Here is a 23,097-nt window from a genome sequence, read left to right on the forward strand (position 1 = left end):
ATTAGGTGAAATATATTTTCCGAATAAACATTTTGTATTGTTTTTTCCCTGATTGATAAGATTTGTTGTAAATCTACAAAATAAATAACGATGCTACGATGCGAGGAATGGCGTAGTTCTGACGCCGACGGGGACATCAGCGCCACCTAGTTGTTTCCTCCGTTTTGGTGCTACGGTTTCCGCTTCGATCACAACACTACCCCTTCTAGGCACTATAGTCCAAACCCTTAGCAGCACTATTTATGGGGACTTTTATTACAGTTACAGCGTGCATCGCCACCTATGGGCAATTTTTGTTACTAGTTTCCAAGTTTCTGTACATGATTTCTATGGGTTTCACAATAAACATAACTTTTATTTTATTCCAATATCGTCCTTTGTTTTCGAATTATTTTTTAATAAACGTAGAAGGAAGTAGTGTGGTGCTCATATTAAATTTTTTAATTAGCAAAACTCATAATTTTTAAATTTGCTTCTTTTTCATTGTTTATGCGAGTCATAAGTAGCGTGAAACGTAAAGTTTTAATTGATTTTTTAAATTGCTCTTCCTAGATGACAAATTCATGTCAATGCTTCAACTTGGTATGGTTGCAAAAGTTAGTAGAAATCACCCCCTAAGATCCCTCGACGTCCCCCCCCCCTTATACGTTCAGAAATTCGGAGGACCTTAATTGACTAGAAAAACAACTGAAAGCAATTTAAAGTAAGTGAAAGTTCATTTTTTAAAAATCTTTTGAATTGGAATAAAATTCTTGCATTCGTTTTAATTATTAATGCTTGTGACTATTCCTGAGCATGTAAAATATTTCTCTTTTGATTATGTTTTCGCGACTTAAAATTTAATCTATTGCTTACATCGCAAACGATTAACCGTGAAGTATTATCAGGACCTGTTATAAAGAAAAAAATTTTGATTCCAAGAGTTAATTTAACATTTTTTTGGGACAAGTCTTCAATTTCAAAGAGCATAGTTCTCAGTTCTCAGCATTCTCACAGTTATCTGCATTTGCTATAAGGGGATATCCACAAACGATGTCACGCTTTAAAAGGGGAGAGGCGTTCGTGAAATTTTTACAGTTTGTGACAAGGGAGAGGGAAGAAATATCAAGGGCGACACACAATGGGAGACAAGAAAATGTGACATCACGCTTTTTTTTAACTACGAATATATTCACAAAAAACAGCGTGCATTAGACAAAGAGGATATGGTGAAGTGTGACACTTTTCGAAAAAGGGTGGGAGGGGATCCAACATGTTGAAAAAAACTGTGACATTCTGATAAGGACAGCCCTTAGCCAAAAACCAATCACAAAGTCGAACTTTTTAAAAAATTGTTCGAATAGTGTGACATCCAGTGTATTCGAATCAACAAAATTACGAGTTGCTGCAAATAGAGTTTGTTAATTTAATAGTTTGAAATTTTATATTTCTTACGGCGAAGGTCAAGGCAACTTACTCAGTCATAGTAAATTTGTTATAAATATTGTTTAGACAGAATTTTGAAGCATTAACAGGTTTTTGCTGAACCATTTCATTCTGGAAGATTTTGATAATTGGGAAATTGGCGCTCTTTATCCATTGGCGTTATATTTTTGACACCAATCTCTGCGAGAGAAATGTTTTTCCTAGTTGGGAAATACCAAGGCTTCACTTGATACGTGTTTCTATCAGGCTCTGTCATTTCAATAAACGTTGTAGTCTGAAATCAATCAATCAAACAAAAAACCCGTTCAAACTTCAGTGACATCTGTTGAAGTTTGTAGTAATTATTATTTATATACAAATCAGGTTGTTTTATTTTTAAAGTGAGAATTCAAAATTGAGTTCTGAAGTGTTAAATTTAATTTAAAGGTGGAGTTTTTCCTCCTCAAGAAAAATGTCTGAAAAGATATTTCAGGCAAAAAGTAAAGAAATATGAAATCATGTTTTCAAAAAGAAAAAGTAATAATGATAAGTTTTAAAACAAAATCTTATGAATATAAGCTGAGGAAGATGTTTCTCTAATTTAATGGAAAAAGTTCTTATTTTAATAGAAAAAGTTTGATAACTTATTCTACTTTTTGCGGGGATATTTCGATAATTGGGAATCTGGCGATCTTTCTTCATTGGCGTCAAATTTTGGCTCTAGCGCGTGCGCGAGAGGTATTTTTCTTTGCAAATCTAAACAAAGAGACCAGACACATCTATTCACATAGGGTTACCATGAATCAGCAGGGTTACCAAAATAAAATTAGTTACGCCAAAAATAAGATGACCGTGCCAGGTTCCCAATTATCGAAATATCCCCCTTTTTGCAATGAAACATTTTCAAAATTTTTTGAGAAATGTAACTTTAAAGCCTTAATATATACAATTAGGGGTAGAATTACGGTAACCGGGTAGCGTTGGCGTATTTTTTCAAAAACTGCCAAATTTCGCACCTACGACTCAATGTAAACAAAGTACTGCAATGTAAACAAAAGAAATCATCCAATGAGAGTTCACCCAAAGAGAAGGGGCGGAACTTCGGATTGTTCAAACTATCACCTTGGTAACTACAACTGTTTATTAACCTTTTTCTTTCTCTGATTGCAATCGTAAAGAAAAAAAAAAGTAGTAAAATTCTTTTTTCCTTTTAAAATATTGCAAAATAAGGAAAGAAACAAATGACCAAGCCTATTCGGAACTCCAGCGCTCGAATACGCTACCTTGCGGTGATTTACAAAACTGCCGATGGAACTAAAACATTGCCACGTTTTAGTTCCATGTGTGTCTGTTGACGTAAACACAGGCAGTTTGTTCTGAGTATTTATTAACGCAATCGATGTGTCTTAGTTTGCTTTCAGCTACAGAAATTAATTCGTCACTTAAGAGTATTCTCGAGCTTCTCAAAATAATGTTAGTTTTCCTTATTTCTTTCAAAAAAGTATTAAATGGTGGACGCGTAAACAAGAAAACTCTGGATTAACAAAATTGGATAACGTTATACCAGGTAAAATTTTTTATTGTTTTGTATGAATTTGTAAGAATATGAGTTTTTTTTAATCTTAAATTAATTTAACTAATCATATTTTACAGCAGCATTTAGTTGGAATGGACAGTATGCAAAATATTTTCTTGGATTTATTATCGTAGAACAAAATGAAAAATGTTTAACCTAGAAAGAATTTACATTATTCCTTTTATTCTCAGCTGAAAGGTTTCGCCAAATTTGTTTAGGGTTATAGTTTTGGTATTGTGCGAGCAAAGTAGCCTTGGCGAGATTTCGCGTTTTTAGTTAAACCATTTTTAATTTTTATCATGAGTGGAATAAAAAGGTAGTAAGATTACAGAATTCGATAAGTGAAAAGAAATAATGGTCAATCAACTGAAAAGAAATAATGGTCAATCAACTGAAAAGAAAACTACCACCATATATCCGTAAAAATTTTGTTGATGATTTGCATAACATGACACAATTAAATCGTAACTCAGAAATTAGAAAAATCGAAACAGAAAATTTTTAAATGAACCGATTCGGGAATTCGAGAGAAATAACTCAGCTACAAATGGAAAAAAAATAAGCGCTAGCCAAGCAAGGCAAAGAAGTATCATCTTCTTTCGATAATAATTTGTAATGTCATATTGAATTTTCTAGCATTAATTGTTGTTCTTGTCAGGCCACAATTATTATTTAGTTTTATCAAGAATTGATAAATATCGAATTCAACATCATGGAAATAGCTGCTTAGAACTACGAACTACGTAAAGTCAGAACAAACAACGTAAGTAGAAGCACAAATTTGTAAATTACAGCAGACACGTGTTTCGGCGTTACAGGGAACGCCTTTTTCAATGCAAAAAATAATGAGCTTTATTTTTTGCATTGAAAAAGGCGTTCCCTGTAACGCCGAAACACGTGTCTGCTGTAATTTACAAATTTGTGCTTCTACTTACGTTGTTTGTTCTGACTTTACTATTCAGCACAAAGGTATTTATTTATCTTACGAACTACGTAGTTTGCATTAATCTTTGACGTTTAGTAATGCTTCTTGAATTCTCATTTCTTTCTACGTGGGCCAGAATATCCACAAGACTTTGAAAATTAATTTAAAAAGAATAAAGCGAAAAAATCATACGTACGAACAAAAATCACAACACTTTTAGTATTTTCTTCGTTACCATGTGCGTTTGTTTTAGTTTTCAATTCCGCCATTAGACAGTGACTTCAGTGCCCCCTACAGTTCGTTGGAGTTGCGAATTCTTTTAACAGAATTATATTATTTTTCTTACTTTGAAATAATGGTTGTGGAAAAGACAAATGAGAGGTAACTTTTTTCAAGATGTTAACTAAAACGTGGGAAGATAAAGCGGAGTATCTACAGAGATGAATATTTGAAGCATAAAAAAGAAACGTGTTTAGGGTTTTGCACTAACAATAGCGAAATGATGGAATTTGATCCTTTTGTTTTTTCAATGGAAAGCATAAGCAAGTTTGTACAAGAAAGCTAAAGTACAACCCATGACGGAAATGCAAAAAAAAAAAAAAAAAAAAAATTAATAAAAATTTGCTGATACTGCTCTTTACGTTCCCATTGCAGTAATATTGAACTCATTTTTTTTTTCTGTAGGAAAGGAAATAAAATATTATGATATATGTGAACGAAAAGGTTCATGACGTGTATACAGTGGCTCCCAAAAGTGTTCGTACACCTACGACTTTCAATGAAATAGGACCCTATCCATTGGTTGGAATTATTATTTCGGTATAGGTATTTAATTATAAGATCTATGATCAATTTTCAACAAAACTACATGAAATTTTTTTAAAAAATATTTAAACTTAATTTTTTTTAAATCAAAAACCAAAAAGTGCCGGAAATTTTATCTCACAAAAGTCTTCGTACACTTTAAAAAATTTCTATGTATTATTGAATAATTTAACTTTTTAGTAAGTTATTATTTGAGTATCATGCAGTATCAACAACACCTTTTAAACGTCTGGGAATAGATTTCATTCTTTCTTTTTTTTGCGTAATTTCTGAGTAAATGTTCAACCACACTTCGAGTGTTACTGTTTCTAGCTCTATTTTCGTTTCACAGCCGTATTTTCGTAATCTAGCCTCAGGAAATCTCTAAATATGCTACATTGAGTTCAAATCTGGAGATTAAAGGGGTATTCTCTAAAATTTTGGACAATTTTTGAGGCAGTAGACGCAAACGTTGAAAACCGTATGCTTCTTATCGCTATCTTGATAAAAAATAAAGTAGTTTCCGATAACCAAATTTTTGGCTAAGAGTTTAAAATTGGTTTTTAAAATATTTAAATGAACAACATAATTTATTATTTCATCAAAAAATTCAAACTACCAAGTCCTGATGCTGATATGCACACTCGCACAAGAACCCCTTCACCGTTCTGATAAACTGATCCAACTAAGTTCTGAAGATCAAGTTCCTCATTTTTTCTTCCATTGACAATTATACAACAATTTAACCAAAAATGTTGAATTTAATTTCATCTGTAAGTAAGACGTTATTCCAAAACGCTTTGGAGCTTATTTATCATTTATTTTGCGACAAAAAGCGTAAGCTTTCGTTTTTCGGCCGAACAAGAAATTTCTGCGGGAAGAGTTCCCATTTAATCCAGTCAATCAGAGAACTTAGCGAACAATTTTAGATGAAAATTAAATGTAAGTTTTTTCATTAAATTCTGTAGAAACTGTTACAGCACTCAAATGTGTATTTTTCATAAATTTTTTAACTGTAAATCTCCGATCATGCTCTGTCAACTTTGCCGGTTGACCTTTTATTGCCTTGCTTTCGGTCCGATTCTTTTTTTTTAAAGCATTTTATCAAGTACTTTACTATAGAATCGAGTAATTTAATTTACAGACATTTCAAACCAATTTACCTCCACTGTAGGGAAAAAAATTCAAATTTCGAATGGTGTTTCTGGTTTTTTTTACGAATACCAGCCATTTTAAAGCAATAAGCACAATATTAAGGAATAAATAAACAAAAAATTAAAGCCAAATAACTCTTAAGGGTTAACACAATGCAAAAATAATAACAAAAAGAACGACATGTATCATAATTTTAATCATGAATTTATTCGAAAATATTTGAGTGTACGATGACTTTTGTGGCATATTATTTTTCTGTCTCTTCGTTTTTTGACCCATTTCAAAAAGAAGATCCGTCAGTATTTTGAAAAAACTATAGGGTTTTATTTAGAATGACATAGGAATGATGTGAAAAAATATTGGACTTCATATTCGAATTCCGTTTTGCGTTATTTTGCTTTTACTAAAAAATTTTAAAGTGTACGAACACTTTTGGGAGCCACTGTATGGTGTTACACTTTCTATCAACATGTTTAATTTCTTAAGGAGCATTAAAATGAAACATAAATTTTTACTGAAATTTCACAACAATAAAAGTTGAATAAAATACGACATTAGTAGGAAATAATCTGAGAAAAAACCATTAAATATACTTACTGTTTAATTAAGACTTAAAACAATCTACTAAATAAGTTAAATCACATCAAAATTTCCATTCGGAGAACGTTATCATAACTAAAATTGTAATTCTAACTTACTGAATAAGTGATTACGATAATTAATAAATTTTAAATTTAAGATAGAAAAATAAAACATGAAGGAAATAACCTACTGCGAACACATTCCAAAAACGTATCCAAAAGGTATGAATAACTCATTTTTAAATCTGTAACTTAAAAGAGTTGAAAGTGACAAACATTTTGCGATGTAAAATTTTATAAAATGTTTCGAAGATCTAAAATTTGAAAAAATACAATATGTTGCCAATTTTCGGAAAAAAATCATCTTTGAGAAAATTTAAAATATTATTCTATGGAATTAAAAAAAAAAGATTTATTGGACAAATAAATTACAATTTTGTAAAGGTGAATTCTGAAATGGTTGATTGGCCAAACGAATAGCAAATCAGCTTTGGTGTAGGGTTACCAAAATTGCTTCGTCGCCAAGGTAAGGTAGCGGGTTGCCAGAATGAAATATTTATCACCGCGACCCGGTTACCGTAATTCTACCGCTGTTTGGAAATGTGTGTTAGTAAAATTTTGGTTAACTGATTTGGTATAAAACTGATAGTATATGTCCTTATGATCAGAATGCATTACAATTCATATCATAAAGGAATACGTTGAATGTTAAAAAACAAGAAATTTAAATCATTTAAAGGTAAAAAAAAAAAAGTTTTAAGTTGAACCAATAATGAATTCACCAGGGAAAACATGCCAATAAAAATTTCAAAAAATCAAAAGATGGCAACTTTTCATAAAAGATTTTTATAAACCTACTTTTCAGTATTTAGAAAAACGGTTAAAAATTTCCCTCAAAATTTTGTTGGAATTAAACTTTTGCTTTTTTAAAAAATAAATGAAACGAAATAACAATAACAACAACAATAATAAATAAATGAAAAACCGTTAAAAATATAAATGGTATTCAAATACTTAAGCATTATGAGGAAATTTAATGAAAAAAAGAACATCGTTGTGTTGTAAAAATAAATGGAGGAGTTAACAGACGTGAAACATTTAGCGCGTTTTAAAATATTTTGCCAAAATAGTCAAACGTTGTCGACAAGACAACAATGCTGTTGATGTTTAAAATTTAGTGTAAACATTTTAAGCAAAATAACTTATTCGACGAGACTCGTTAAATTGAAAAATAATCAGCCAAGTAATATCAATTAATTTAAAAACAATGAAAGTTCAATCAAAATGCTAGAAGACCATACAATGGCGGTAGCAATTAGCAATAGAAAAAGGTTTCGACAAGTTGGCATGTTCCACGTCCAGATAATTCCCCCCAGATTTTAATGTGAATATTAAAAGGCAGGAAATGAAATGTTGCCAAATTTTGTGACGCCAATGGATTATGTATAGATATTTTTTTTTTTTTATCTTGGCGATTATTTTTCATTTTAATTGTTGTCGCCATGTTTGGTCTTTTTATTTCAATAAAATGGAGCTTTTATTGTTGTCTAATCTAGTTTCTTAGCGAATTATTTTACCTTTTACTGAAACTTTTATTGTCATTTGGGAGGATTATTTTAACTTTCAATAAATACGTATGCAATAAAAATATGTGTAATTCGCAACTCCAACGAACTATAGGGGGCACTGAAGCCACTGTCTAATGGCGGACTTAAAAACTAAAACAAACGCACATGGTAACGAAGAAAATGCTAAAAGTGTTGTGATTTTTGTTCGTACGTATGATTTTTTCGCTTTATTCTTTTTAAATTAATTTTCAAAGTCTTATGGATATTCTGGCCTACGTAGAAAGAAATGAGAATTCAAGAAGCATTACTAAACGTCAAAGATTAATGCAAACTACGTAGTTCGTAGTTCTAAGCAGCTATTTCCACGGTGTTGAATTCGATATTTATCAATTCTTGATAAAACTAAATAATAATTGTGGCCCGACAAGAATAACAATTAATGCTAGAAAATTCAATATGACATTACAAATTGTTATCGAAAGAAGATGATACTTTTTTGCCTTGCTTGGCTAGCGCTTATTATTTTCCATTTGTAGCTGAGTTATTTCTCTCAAATTCCCGAATCGGTTAATTTAAAAATTTTCTGTTTCGATTTTTATAATTTCTGAGTTACGATTTAATTGTGTCATGTTATGCAAATCATCAACAAAATTCTCACGGATATATGGTGGTAGTTTTCTTTTCAGTTGATTGACCATTATTTCTTTTCACTTATCGAATTCTGTAATCTTACTACCATTTTATTCCACTCATGATAAAAATTAAAAATGGTTTAACTAAAAACGCGAAATCTCGCCAAGGCTACTTTGCTCGCACTATACTAAAACTATAACCCTGAACAAATTTGGCGAAACCTTTCAGCTGAGAATAAAAGGAATAAAGTAAATTCTTTCTCGGTTATTCATTTTATTCTACGATAATATATTCAAGAAAATATTTTGCATACTGTCCATTCCAACTAAATGCTGCTGTAAAATATGGTAAGTTTAATTAATTTAAGATTAAAAAAAAAACCCATATTCTTACAAATTCATACAAAACAATAAAATTTTTTACCTTGTATAACGTTATCCAAGTTTGTTAATCCAGAATTTTCGCTTTCACCAATTATTAAGGAAATAATGAAAACTAACATTATTTTGAGGAGCTCGAGAATACTACTAAGGGACGAATTAATTTCTGTAGCTGAAAGCAAACTAAGACACATCGATTGCGTTAATAAATACTCAGAACAAACTGCCTGTGTTTACGTCAACAGACACACGTGGAACGCAACGTGGCAATGTTTTAGTTTCATTTGCAGTTTTGTAAATCACCGCAAGGTAGCGTATTCGTGCGCTGGAGTTCCGAATAAAGCTTTGGATGCTTTTTGATGGCCTAATTAATTTATTTAGAAAATTATACATTATTTTGTCTTTTTTTGTGGATCTTTAATTAATACAAAGTAAAATTATATCCACCACATAAATAACAAACGCTTAAATAATATGAAAATCTTGTTAAAATATTTCGCCAAATTCATTTTAAATTCTCCATTATTATGTTACATAATCAGCTGACTGAATAGACCGAGTCATAAATTAAAAGTATCTCTAAATTTGTAAAATTGGAAAAGATAAGCAAACATAATGGCGATGTAAACCTAATTTTTCGAATTTCGCCGGCGATGATGTAAGTGTAATTTTTCAGTTTTCGCCAAGTTAGAGAGAAAACAACTCACCAAGCGAAGTGACATACCTAGAGCCGCTATATAGACAGGCCGACGCATCAGCTTAAGTTTAGCCATTTTAGATCGGATTTTTCATTGTTGCGCTGCTGTTACCATAGCAAAGTTTTGGGTTTCGCCAAATTTGCTGAAAGTAATACTTTATTTAATAAACAATTAACGTGCCGTTAATAATCGCTCGCGTGAACAATCACCAAACGCGATTACTCGCCAGAAAAGGCAACCACTCAAACACGCGCTCCGATCCAAAATGGCTGATCTTAAGCTGATGCGCTGGCTCGTATATATATATGGGCCTTAGACATACCTATAAAGGAAAAATATCGTAAGAGAAAATGCATTGGATTCTTACCGATATTGTCAGAATAAAACGAATATTGTCGAAATCTTAACGATTGCGCCATTAAATACCTCCTTTAAATATGCAATAAAGCTATAGCATATCTTATAAACTACAAGAGTTCCTTCCTAGACATTTTTTTTTTTTTTTCAATTCGGAGGAAGAGTAATATTTGAACCCTTCTCGAAGTTTACTTACATTAAATATCTTAAAAAATTTTAGTCGTAATGCCGAAAAGTGCAAATGGTATTCATTCACTTTTATTCAATAAGACATAATGTGCTTCAGGGATGAACTTTTACTTCAAAGATTAAAAAAAACATCACTTTTAACTGCAGAAATAATTGGTTTACTAATGTAAACAAAGTTTCCCCGGTTATACTACAGCGCTCTCTTGTGGGCAAGTCGGCGCCTTTGATCTTTTGAGAAATAACTGAGCCTGATAAGACGCGTATCCAGTGAAAGCCTTGGAAATACGATTCCCTGTGTATCTTTTTGCATAGGGCTACCACAATGCAACAGGGAAACCAAAATAAAATTATTCACGACAAGAATTTTACTACTGCGCCAATTTCCCGAATGTCGAAATTATCCCTTTTCAATCTTAAATTTTGAGAATAACATACAAAAAGCAAAATTGAAAAAAAAAAAAAAAAAATACTGTTTTGTATTGAAAGTAGTACATTAAAAAAAAAAAAGCTTGATCCTGGATGTGCAATGAATAAATGTATAACAGTAGAAATAAAAATATTGGAACGATGAAAATTCATATTAGTCCAGTTATATTAGACATTAAAATCGCAAAGTGTGATGTAGCTCTGATTTTTTAATATGTTGTTGGGATTAGTAGTTAGTTAGGGTAATGTAAAACTAAGTTTGCAGTTTTGACTTTTTTTAGTTTTTCCTTTCTAACTTCTAAACTATACAACTTTTGATACTAAATGTGATAACCCGTTTTAAAACACATTAAATTTTGAACAATTTAAGCTAAAGTAGTGTTCTGTATGACTAATAGGAGATATCGTACTTCAAAGAGTGTCCATTTTTGGCGAAAAATGAAAAAATATGATTTGATCACATTCCACGCCAAACATAGACATCAATTCCCACTCTAATTGAAAAAAACTGGACATAATGTTACAGTGTTACAGTACATTTAATTGGCTTTCATTTATGCCAAAAAACGAAGTCTGTAGACTCAATAGTTCTTTTACAATCGCAAAACAAACACTTAATCGGAAAATTCGATTTTTGAAGAAATGAGACAAAACACTTTTCAAGACAATGTGGAAGATCCTATTCTAAAAAAAAGGGGGGCAAAAAATGATATAATAAGACTTTAATGTGCATCTATATAAGCTATGTACGCTGTTAAAACAGTGCGGTTATATAAAAAAAAATTAAATAGGCCAATAGCTGACCGTCGTAAGCGGGTAACGCAGACTTTCCTTCCCTACTTATCTATGCCTTTCACTTTGATGAATTTTCGGCTGTATTTCGTTTTTCGACTGGAAGGTTATCTACCGAGTTTGATTCTGAATAGATAATATTTTTTAACAAAAGATTTTCAGAACAAAGCACTTTCCATTAGAATAAGAGAGATATGGACAAAAGAAAAAAACAAAATGATTTCAAAAGGTTGAAACTGTTAGCTTTATGAACGTAATCGTGAAACATATCTTAAAAATTAACTCCACTTAATAGCTCAAGAGCTGGTGACATATTTTGGGAAGGTATTTTAGGTACTTAGAAACTGGAAAAATTGAACTATTTGAATGTTCGGGAATCTGGAATCGAGAGTCTGCAAGGCCGTTTGCAGTTATTTTGCTACTACGCGGCTAGTTGAAGTTACGTAGTAGCGAAAACAATCTATCCTCTATGCACCTTGGAACTGTTTAAATCTCTGATTTTGGATCCTGATGAGGGCAAAAATAAACATCTTTTCAGCAAAATGGAAACACTTTATGTTATCAGTTTAGCTCTTAGAAAATACATATGTAACGTTCCCAGACTGTGTGAACGGTTTTATAATGCTCCTAGATGTCCTCGAACTTTCGAAAAACCTTTAAAAAGCAAATCTTTTAGAAATTAGCAAAAAAAACTCAATAAAACCCCCACCATTTAAGCAAATTGCTAATACTTTATTTCACCAATTTAGCTCCCACACAATGCAGAAATTCCACTCCCAAACTGTTTGAACAATTATAAATTGCTCCCAGACGTCCTCTAACTTGCGAAAACCAAATTTAAAAACGAATCCTTTATGCATTTGCAAAAAAATCAATCAAGAAACTCATCCTTTAGCAAATTGAAAATACTTTATTTTATCTGTTTTGTTCTTACAGAATGCGAAAATTGGACTCCCAGACAGTTTGGACGGTTCAAAAATACTTCCAGACTGCCTTAAACTTTCGAAAAATCACCGACAAAACCAGACCTTTTGGCACTTGCAAAAATCAATCAAAAAACCAATCCTTTAGGCGAATTGAAAATATTTTAGTTCCTTAGTTTACTTCTTACAGAATACAGAACTAGAACTCCCACGTTGTTTAGACGGCCTTAAAGTATTGCCAGACTGTCCCGGACATGAAAAAAATCAATTAAAAAAAAAACAAAAAAAACTTGAGAATGTTTTTAGTGTCTTATTTTCGCTCTTACAGAATGCAGAAATATCACTCCCAGATTGTTTGGATGGCTATAAAACGACTCTCTACGATCTCGAACTTCTCTAAAACCAACCAAAAACCCGTCCGTTTGGATTTTTAAAAAATCATTCAAAAAACCCATTCTTTAGGCTCCTTGCATTTATTTCAGTTCCTTATTTTAAGTCTTACAGAAGATAGAAATAGCATTTCCTGTCTGTTTGAATGATTATAAAACACCCCCATGCGGCCCCCCCTCGAACTTCCAAAAAATCAACCAAAAAAAAAAAAAAAACCCCATACTTTGGACACTTACAACAAAAATAAATAAATAAATAAATAAAAATCCATGCTTCAGGCAAATTGGAAATATTTTAGTTTCTCAGTTTAGCTCTTACAGAATGCAGAAATTGCACTCTCTGACTATTTGATCGGATGTAAAGTACTCCCAAACCGCCTCGAACTTGCAAAAATCTTTGAAAAACCCCATTGAACTTATTTTAGTGTCTTATTTTCGCTCTTACAAGCAGACTATTTGGGTGCTTAAAACATACCCTCCCCCCATACCCATAATGGCTCGAAAAAAACATCCTCTGAACACTTACAAAAAAAAAAAAAAAAAAATCACTCGGGAAAAAAAAAAAAAAGTCTTGTTGTAGGTAAGTCTTGTCTAGGTAAGTTGGAGACATTGGAGAGTTTCTTACTTTAGCTCTTACAGAATACAAAACAATTTTTGGGTGATCAGAAATATGAATGATGGAAGAAATAAATTGTTGCAAAACGCTCAGTAAACCATCGGAGTTCCAGCGGGCCGGCATCGTCACACTTTTATTGTACAAGACATCAACGAAAAGGACATTTTTGATTCCTAAACACCTTTACTCGTGTCAGGTCAAATTTAAAGCAGTCACATGCGTCTTGAACTGTTATACAAATTTTTAACATTAATCAATGAATGTAGTCTAAATATTTATGAGATCATAAAACATATTTTTTGTGTATATAATTAAAAGCATATTAGTGTTAATGTGGTATGTCTTACAACCGCCAAACAGCATAGGCGTGCAATGTCTGTATTCTGTAAAAGTTAAATTGAAAAACTACAATTACTCGAAGGTTTCGGTTTATTTTTCGATAACTCGGGACTGTTTGGTAGTGTTTCATAACCGTTCAAACCGTCTGGAAGTGCAATTTCTGCCTTTTGTTACAGATAAACTGAGAAATTCGCAAGTGCTATTTTTTTTCGCAAACTCGCTAAGCCGCATGGGGGTGTTTAATAACCTTTCAATCAGTCTGAAAGAGAATTTCTTTAATCTGTAAGAGATAAAATAAAGCACTAAAATAATAACAAGGGTGACAAAAGGTTAGGGTTTTTGGTTGATTTTTCAGAAATTCAAGGCCGTATGGGCGTGTTTTGTAATAATCCAAGCAGTCAGGGAGTACTATTTCTTCGTTCTGTAAAAGTTAAAATAAGACACTGAAGTAATTGCAAGTAGCCTAAAGAATGGGTGTTTTGAATGATTTTTTTAATGCCAAAACAACGGGTTTTTTGGTTGGTTTTTCACAAGTTCGAGGCCGTAGGGAGTTAGTTGTTTTATAGCCATCCAAACAGTCTGGAAGTGATATTTCTTTATTCTGTAAGAGCAAAATTAAGACACTAAAAACATTCCCAAGTTTTTTTTTTTTTATTGATTTTTTTCATGTCCGGGGCAGTCTGGCAGTACTTTAAGGTCGTCTAAACAACGTGGGAGTTCTAGTTCTGTATTCTGTGAGAAGTAAACTAAGAAAATAAAGTATAATATAATTGATAAAATAAAGTATTTGCAATTCGCCTAAAAGATGGGGTTTTATTGATTTCTTTTGCAAATTCCTAAAGGATTTGCTTTTTAATAGGTTTTCCGCAGAATCGAGGACATCTAGGAGCATTATATAACCGTCCACAAAGTCTGGAAGATTTATGTGGATCTTCGACCAACTCCGCTCTGTGGCATCCTTCTCCTCTGCCAAACATTTTTTTACTTGTCGGTACCTGTGATACGAATGGAATAAAGCTACTGCTTTGGCTGAAGACTGGCAAAGGCGGTTCACAGATGCATTACATGCAGCTTTGAGGAACAGGTGGAACTGAATATTGTCGCAGAATATCGGGGGATGCCTCATTTCCATACAGAGCAACCAGCTCCATCCAGGGGGGGGGGCTGACGGGCCCGCCCCCCCCCCCCGAAACCCGAAATGTTTTGTACCGTAAAACAGAAGAAGGTTTTCTTTTTTTTTAAATTCCTAATGTCAGAAAAGAACAAAGTTTTTTTTAATTCTTAATTTTGCTACTATTCAAAATAATATTTTGCAGAAATACAGAAAAAGCAGTTCTAGTTCTCATTAGCTGCAAGGCACACTTGAAATTTAGACCTTTAATTAGGACTTCCTGCTCTCTTTCCCAATTCAATTCAGGGCAGTCCAAGGTTAAAGCAGGCTCTTCGTAAGGGGGGGGGGGGGTCTTCCTCCTCCAGGGGCGTGCACAGAAATTTTGGGGCTGTCACAAATGCTTTTTCGGGCCCCCTCCATATTGTTTACCCACATATTTTCAACCCTAGGTTTAAAAATATTGGGCCCCATTTAAGCTCGGGCCCGGGCCAACAGGTGTCCCTTCTCCCCTCTGTGCACGACCCTGCCCTCCTCCCCCTAAAACTCTTATTAAACTTACACTGTACTGATTTCGAGCCGGGGACTACCCAAAGGCTGGGCCCCTAGTTTCCGATTAGGCGAGTATCTTGTGACCAAGACGTGCCAAATTCAGCTAGCTTTTTGATACATCCTGAGTAAAAAAGCAAAAATCACGATTCTCGTGTTTTTGTAGCATAATTTTCAAGATCATTTTTGTGACTGATATTTTTCTTGTCTTGCATTTATTTAATGCCGAATTCAGTATCATGGAAGTTCTTTTGTTATTGCTTGTTTTTTTTTTCTTACTTCTACTGCATACTGTTAATACTTTTAGTATGAGAAAAAAATAACACTTACAATACTCTCTTTCATTTTCTGCACTACTTCTGATTGAAAAAAAAAAGTTTGTTTCGAGAAATATTTCGTGGCATTTAATTTTAACTTAAAACGGGTGTGTCTTACAAAGTTATAATCATTTTGTAAGACTGTGCAATCAACTTTTGAAAAGTGTAAATAAAGAGCTTCAAGTAATTTCAACTGTTCGATAGTCTTTGAAAATTATTTAAGTTTTTGAAATTCCTGGAAAAGTTCTTCAATTTTGTATCTTATCAAGAAAATAAAGTATGAATTGTCCAAATGGCCAGAATATTACTCTTCCATTCTTATTTTCTGAATGTCTACACCATTTCTTTTAAACTATTTTGTACAATTTTCATACTGTAGGGCATTTAAGGGGAAAAAATGGGGTTAGGGGGAGTGATCAAAAACAAACTTCACTAAAAACCGATATGCGCATATGACGAAGTGCTTCTCTTTTCTCCTCTCGTTTTTCCTCTCTGTCCATAAGTTCCATGATTTGTAGAGCAAGCAATTTTTATTTTGTTTGATCTTGATTTGCAAAAGAATGTATGACTTTTAAAAGACTTTGTTTGCCTAGTTTTTTACCTAATATAAGGCCTCAAAATACAGATTTCTTTTTTTCGAAAATTTCTCGGGGGAAAACCCCCGGAACCCCTGAAACTATGGATGTTCTACAACCGACTTAAAGGGGACCAGTGTTGCCAGATTGGGGGAAATTTCCCCTTTTGGGAAATCTGGTGCTCTCTGGGGAAATTTTGGGGAAATGGATTTTGAGGGGAATTCTTCGGGGAAAAATTTTTTTCTTGGGGAAAAGCTGGGGGAAAAAAACCTCGGGGGAAAAAAGAGTTTTTTTCGTATTTAAATTCGTGTCAAGAAGTAGTAGTTACATTGTTTGTATCAAACAGCATTGATTAAGATTTGCTCAACTTTATGGAATTCGCATTTCGTATTATGTGGAATATTATGCTACAGAATTCGCATTAGTGTTCTGCGTGAGTAACTATTTGATACGTGAAACAGGTAAAAATAAGTGATGAAGAACGTTCATAGATAAATATATACAAAAATCATAGTTTAAATGTACATACAGAAGTAGAGTACAAAATGCGAGTAGAAAAAAAATTTTTGGTTATTTCTTATCTCTCGGTCAGGCGCTTGTATTTATGACTGGTGGCACCGCACGGCTTTGCCCGTAGTAGAAAATTAAAAGGTCTTTTGTTTCCCCTGTATATTTACAAAATAATGCATGATGAATTTCTCACCAATTGGCTTGCCCACGTTACTGTTACACCTTATGATAACTTGGTAATTTTTTGTCCATCTTATAATAATTTTGCTCGGGAAAATGTTCTTAAAATTGGAAGATAAAAAGAACAAATTCGAATTTTTGAAAAATCGCTTAAAGGTGCACACCCCCATGCTACAAACTAATTCTTTGCCAAATTTCATGAAAATCGGCCGAACGGTCTAGGCGCTATGCAAGTCACAGAGATCCAGACAGAGAGACTTTCAGCTTTATTATTAGTAAAGAAAAGTAAAGATTAAGACAGAAAAAAAAAGCGAAAATGGGGGGGGGGAGTTGGGGAATTTTGTAAGAAAATTTGGCTATTTGGGGAAGAAAAAAAAATTTCAGAGAGACAAAAATATTACGGGAAGTCGATTCATTTTATGAAAATATTAGGGGAAAAATAATTTTAGAATTTGGGGAATTTTGATAGAAAACATCGCTTTTTGGGGAAAAGTTGGAAGGGAATTGGGGAAATCTGGATTTGACCATCTGGCAACACTGAAAGGGACAATCTACTGTTGTCCTTACCACTACAAGGTGAATAAGAAAAATAATAAGAAATTAAAATAACTACGTCCAAACAGTGGAATCATTAAAATCGAGACAAAAAGTCTTCTATGTTAACAATTTTATGCGTTTGTAGTGTCTATATATACTATATGTGTGTGTGTGTGTGTGTGTTAGGGCAATGTGCTAATCCGGGCCCCTCCCGAAAAAAATTTCTGGATACGGCCTTGGCTCCATCTCTACAGCTTCGGCTAAAGCGTCGGAACTCACTTCAGGAAGGAAAGCTATGGTGGCCTGGTCAACCTTATACCAGTTCGTTTGAAAAACCCTGCGCAGTTTTTCTTTTCTTTGCCAGACATGGGAAGATGTGGTATCTCATCCACTAACTGCGTGAAGAAAAAGTACGAATCTAAAAGTTATTCCATTTCTCCTCGGTTGAAAAAAAATGTATAAAACTGAATACAAATTAACTGGACTTTGGCACTTTTCTCGAAGAAAATTTTTTGTCTGTTTGAGACAAAAGCAACAAAAAAAGAAAAGAAAAGAAAAAAAAAAGGAGATCCACATCCTTTTCATCATCGATTACGATCTGTTGAGATGTACTTTTTTCGATGGCGGTTCGGATAATGTTTCAATCAGTTTCTCTAGTTGTTTATATCTTCAATGTCCTCAAGCCCAAACCTAGGGAGCAACTCGTCATTGAGGTGTCGCTTATTACACGATTTGGAAAAGCGTTTCCTCAGGAGCACTCTGAAGTTGAGAAATTGTACATATTCATATTGCGTTAGCGCGCAATTGTTCTGATGCATCCGAAGACAGTAAAAACATCCCTGAGTCGTTCCAGGTTTTCCAATAAAGTTTTAAATGAACATAATTCATTAAACTCACCTAAAAAGCACACTGCTGAATAGGGTGGGCCGAAAAAAGAAAATTATCGAGAAGCAACTTCTAATAGCAAAAAAAAGTTGTGTATTGCCATCCTAAGCATGGGGGAAAGAATAAATAAAATTAATATTTATGTCTTCAGATCGCGCATTAGCAGCAAAGTTCGAAAAAAAAAGGTAAAAGACGGTCAATTTTCAAACATTTTTATAAAAATCCAAATATTCAAAATTTTTGTTCTAATTCCGTTTAAATGCTTCCTTTCAATAGTCTTTTGTATATCTTTGAAAATATTTATATTCCTTTACAGTTTTTAGTTCGCGTATAAGCAGCAAAGTTACGTGAAACCAACCAAAAATCTACGTTTATAGTTTATTTTGTATTTTGCAGTGTTTCTTCTTTTAGATCCCAGTTATGTAGTTTTTACTGTAAATGTGCGCTACGCAGCTCTTTGCTGGAACTGCATTTATATTATGTTGCATTAACAACCCAGAATCCACCCCAAGTTGGTGATTTCACTTGGTGTTCCAACCTGCGGTTCCCATAAGAAGAATGGTTATTGACAGGACTCATACATTTGTAAAGTAACTTAAAACTGTAATAACTATTTGGTGTTAAACGAGTTTCTACGTTTCGATCAAGGTTTGAAGTAGAACTTGTGACACAATTTTTGCATTGAGGATCGCGAGCGTAAAGGTTTTCACATTATTCCATACCTTGTCTCATCCCAAAACATCCTACCTACCGACTCACCAGCCAGTTTAATAACCTATTCCACACAGCCGGAGTGCAAAGAGGAACATTCACTGATTTATTGGTAAAGCATCAACTGTTTTAGTAAAATTAAATAATATTAACTTAGAAAGAACTCGGTCGGAAGAAATCGAAATTTTGAAAGCTGACTTAAAAAGCGAGCAAAAGTATTTGATGAATATTGTAAATGTAATACAGAAAGGAAAATGTGACTTAAGTCTCGCTCCCACAAAAAAAAAAAAAAAAAAAACTAAGACGTTTTAGTCATTAACTTTCGTTAACGTTTGGTAACGGAGTGTTGGGGCTGTATAATATTTAAACTCAGGCCCGTGTCCAGGATTTCATAAAGGAAGGGGTTGAAACTTTTTACGTTTGTAACTTACGTTGTTAAAGGAAAACTAACTACGCGTGTTGAATAGTTCATTTTAGTTCGATAACAAGGCTTTTTTTTTTCTTTTATACGTTTTTTTTTAAAATGAAATCTTATTTGTACAGTTGAACATTTTGTAAAATCACATATTTCTTTTATGCCACCTAATGCTAGTTTCTTTCTTTCTTTTTTTTTCTTTTGTTTTTCCATCAAATAACATTGAACAGGAATTTAATGAAAATAAAAATTTTATTTAAAAGAAATTGCTGTTTCGCATAGAAACATTTTTCTAATGTGTGAAACGACTAATTCATCCAACACTAAAGGTGTACCATAAAAAAACCTAACAGTAAGCAAAGTAACCATTTTCCCTGCCCCTATTTTTGGGGGGGGGGGGAGGGGGGGCTACGTCATTGTCTAATATTTTTTTAAATAATTTTCCCCTGCATTCTTACAGCATTGCCGGACTCTCCAGCCATTCCATTTTTTCAAGCACTTAGAAGCGAAGAGGCTTGGGAATCCTACAATTGAGGAAAATGGTAATTGTTAAACATGGGGAAATATTAAAGAGGGTGAATACTGTATCAGAGTTTAACTCTAAAATTAATTAAAACTTAAAATACATTTTAGAAAATCGTTTAATGATTCATTGATTTTTTTATTTCAATGGGAGGGGTTTAACCCCTAAAACCCTCCCCTTGGACACGGCTCTGTTTAAACTAATCTACTAATGGAATGAAAGCACTCGTAAATAAACTTCCGTAAAACATGGACCTTTACACTTATTTAAACTTGCAAAATCTACAAGTCAGTTGTGTGGTAATCTTCCAAACATCGTGGATCCGGTGATTCAAAGAAATGCTTGCTTTGTTATTTTTGAGAGATTGTTATTGGTCATGGCAATGCACAAAAGGCGAAATGTAAAGGAGTTGAATTATAGTAGGGTATCTATACAGCGCAAAAGACTACCAATCAAGAGACACTTCTAAAGCGATAAGGGAATTTCTTCTTTTAATATTACGATTTGAAGCTTCGAACTACAGCAGTTAGTAGACAGGTCAACGTGCTTACTTTATCCCCTTCAGCGATGGTTTGAAAAGTAAGGATATTTTATTCTTTCTAGAAACCATACGTTTGCTTATGTATGTATTCTTAAAATTCCCATATCACACACTGACAGTGGAATGGCTTGTGTGTGTTCAGTGAATCTGCAGAAATTCATTTAAGGTATTTGACGGAAGAGATGGATTTATATGAAAACCTTTATATTTTTCAAACATCGGTGCCAAAACTGAGTCCTAAGTCCAACTTCACACCTTGATCGAAACGTAGAAATGTGTTTACAATCATATAGTTATTATGAAAGCTACTTTACAAATGTACAAGTCTTCTCAATAAGTCGGGTTCTGAGTTATTAATGCAACGCAATATAATTGTAGTTCCAGCAAAGAACTGTATAGCGCACATTTACAGTAAAAAAAAATACATAACTGGGATCTAAAAGAAGAAATACTGCAATATACAAAGAATGCTAAAAACGTCGGTTTTTGGTTGATTTCACGTAACTTTGCGGTTTACGCGTGAACTAAAAACTGTAAAGGATTGTAAATATTTTCAAAGATATATTAACAAAACTATTAAAAGGAAGCATTTAAACGGAATTAGAACAAAAATTTTGATCATTTGGATTTTTATAAAAATATTTGAAAATTGACCATTTTTTACCTTTTTTTCAAACTTTGCTGCCAATGCGTGATCTGAAGACACAAATACAAATTTTTTTAATTATTTTTCCCATGTTTAGGATAGCAGTACACAACTTTTTTTCGCTATTAGAAGTTGCTTCTCGAAAATATCCTTTTTTCGACCCACCCTACTGCTGAATTGTTTAATGTGTTACAACTATAGGTTAGTTCTTTCAGGCTCTCCTTTAGTTTCATTAGAACCAGTTTATTCATTACACAAGTATGCTCACAAACTAAGCGAAAATAACCGTGAAGTTTCTTAAAGTGTACATAAAAATCCTTTGAATTCCTTTTGTTCATATCACTTGTAAATGAAGGCGAGCATTTTTTGCGTAGAAATCGAGACTTGCTAAGTGAAAAAGTGGAAGCATTTTGGTTAAAATTTCTAGGTGCATCCTTATTTTCCATACTTTCTGCTTGATTGATTTTTTCAATAAGTATAAACTTTCGACAATATTGCGCTTAAAGTGTACAGGAGGTACATTTTTCATTCTGGGTTTCCCGCTAAAGCTTTACGTTTGATATGATGAACTTGGACAGTTTCATTTGCTTTTGCAAAAAGAATGAGTAAACTTTCATTTTCATTTATTCTTTGTTTCTCTGCTCGTCCATCTTGGGATAATTAAATCTCATCACAAATTCGTCGGATAACAAAATTATTCTCCATTCAAAATAAAACTCGGTAGGTAACTTTCAAGTTGAAAATGAAATACGGCCGAAAATTCATCAATGTTAAAGCCATACATACGTAGGGGATGGAATGCTTGCGTTACTTGCCTAGGACTGTCAATTATTGACCTATTTAAGTTTTCTATAACCTCCGTGTTTTGCCAGCACACTTATTTATATAAACACGCATTAGAATCTACAGACTTCTCTTTTCGCTTAAATAAAAACCAATTAAATATTCTGTAACAATGTACCCAATTTTTTTCAATTAGAGTTGGAGTTCATGTCCATATTTGGCGTGGAATGTGATCAAAGCATATTTTTTTCCATTTTTCGCCAAAAATGGCCAATTTTTGAAGTACGATATCTCCTAAACTATTAGTCGTACAGAACGCCATTTGAGCTTAAATTGTTCAAAACTTAATGTGCTTTAAAACGGATACTCACATTTAGTATCAAAAGGCTGATAGTTTAGGAGTTAAAAAGGAAATACTAAAAAAAAAAGTCAAAACCGCAAACTTAGATTTACACTAGCCTAACTGACCCAAACAACATATTAAAAAATCAGAACTACATCATGCTTTGCGATTTTAGCCCCCCCCCCCTTTTTTTTGTATAATATGACTGGACTATATACGTTTTCCACAAAGTTTCAGTTATGATTATGGTCGATTTTCGACTACTGGGTTTTTTACTTTTACTGGGTTTGAACTTTAGTACGAATAAATGAACCATTTTATAAAACCATTCAGAATATTTTCAAACGTACCATTTAATTTCTGTTCCAATCAATAACAGCACTTTTAAGGCTATTCTTTCATGTAGCTTGCACTCTTCAACAGCAATAGCAACAATGAAGCCCCCAATAAACATCAAAAAAGGTTCCTTCAAAATAAAAGAGTAAACATTTATTAATTTTATTTTCAATATGAGGAACAAAAACTTGCGTCTGGAAATTAAATATTTTTATTTGTAATTAACATATCATTTTTAGGAAGATAAATACAGGGTCATCAAGAGCCAAGTCGTTACCCAGTGTCAAGTTTGGTCGCCAGGCCCCATTCCCCATCATAAAACTTGTCAAATTTATACTACTCCGTTTCCGAGCCATTACCCCCCCAATAGACGGGTCTCTAGT

At 33.0% G+C, this 23,097-nt stretch overlaps 1 protein-coding gene across 3 annotated transcripts in view; it reads right to left on the reverse strand.

Moving 5' to 3' along the window:
• LOC129217366 (Na(+)/citrate cotransporter-like) overlaps positions 1-23,097 on the reverse strand; it is a 111,161-nt gene that overhangs the window by 84,234 nt on the left and 3,830 nt on the right. For all 3 annotated transcript variants that reach the window (XM_054851672.1, XM_054851664.1, XM_054851656.1), the window contains exon 3: positions 22,729-22,844. In XM_054851672.1, the coding sequence (XP_054707647.1) occupies positions 22,729-22,844 (116 nt within the window). The remainder of the gene's footprint in view (positions 1-22,728; positions 22,845-23,097) is intronic.

The sequence above is a fragment of the Uloborus diversus genome, chromosome 1, assembly GCF_026930045.1.
Source record: "Uloborus diversus isolate 005 chromosome 1, Udiv.v.3.1, whole genome shotgun sequence".
NCBI lineage: Eukaryota > Metazoa > Arthropoda > Arachnida > Araneae > Uloboridae > Uloborus > Uloborus diversus.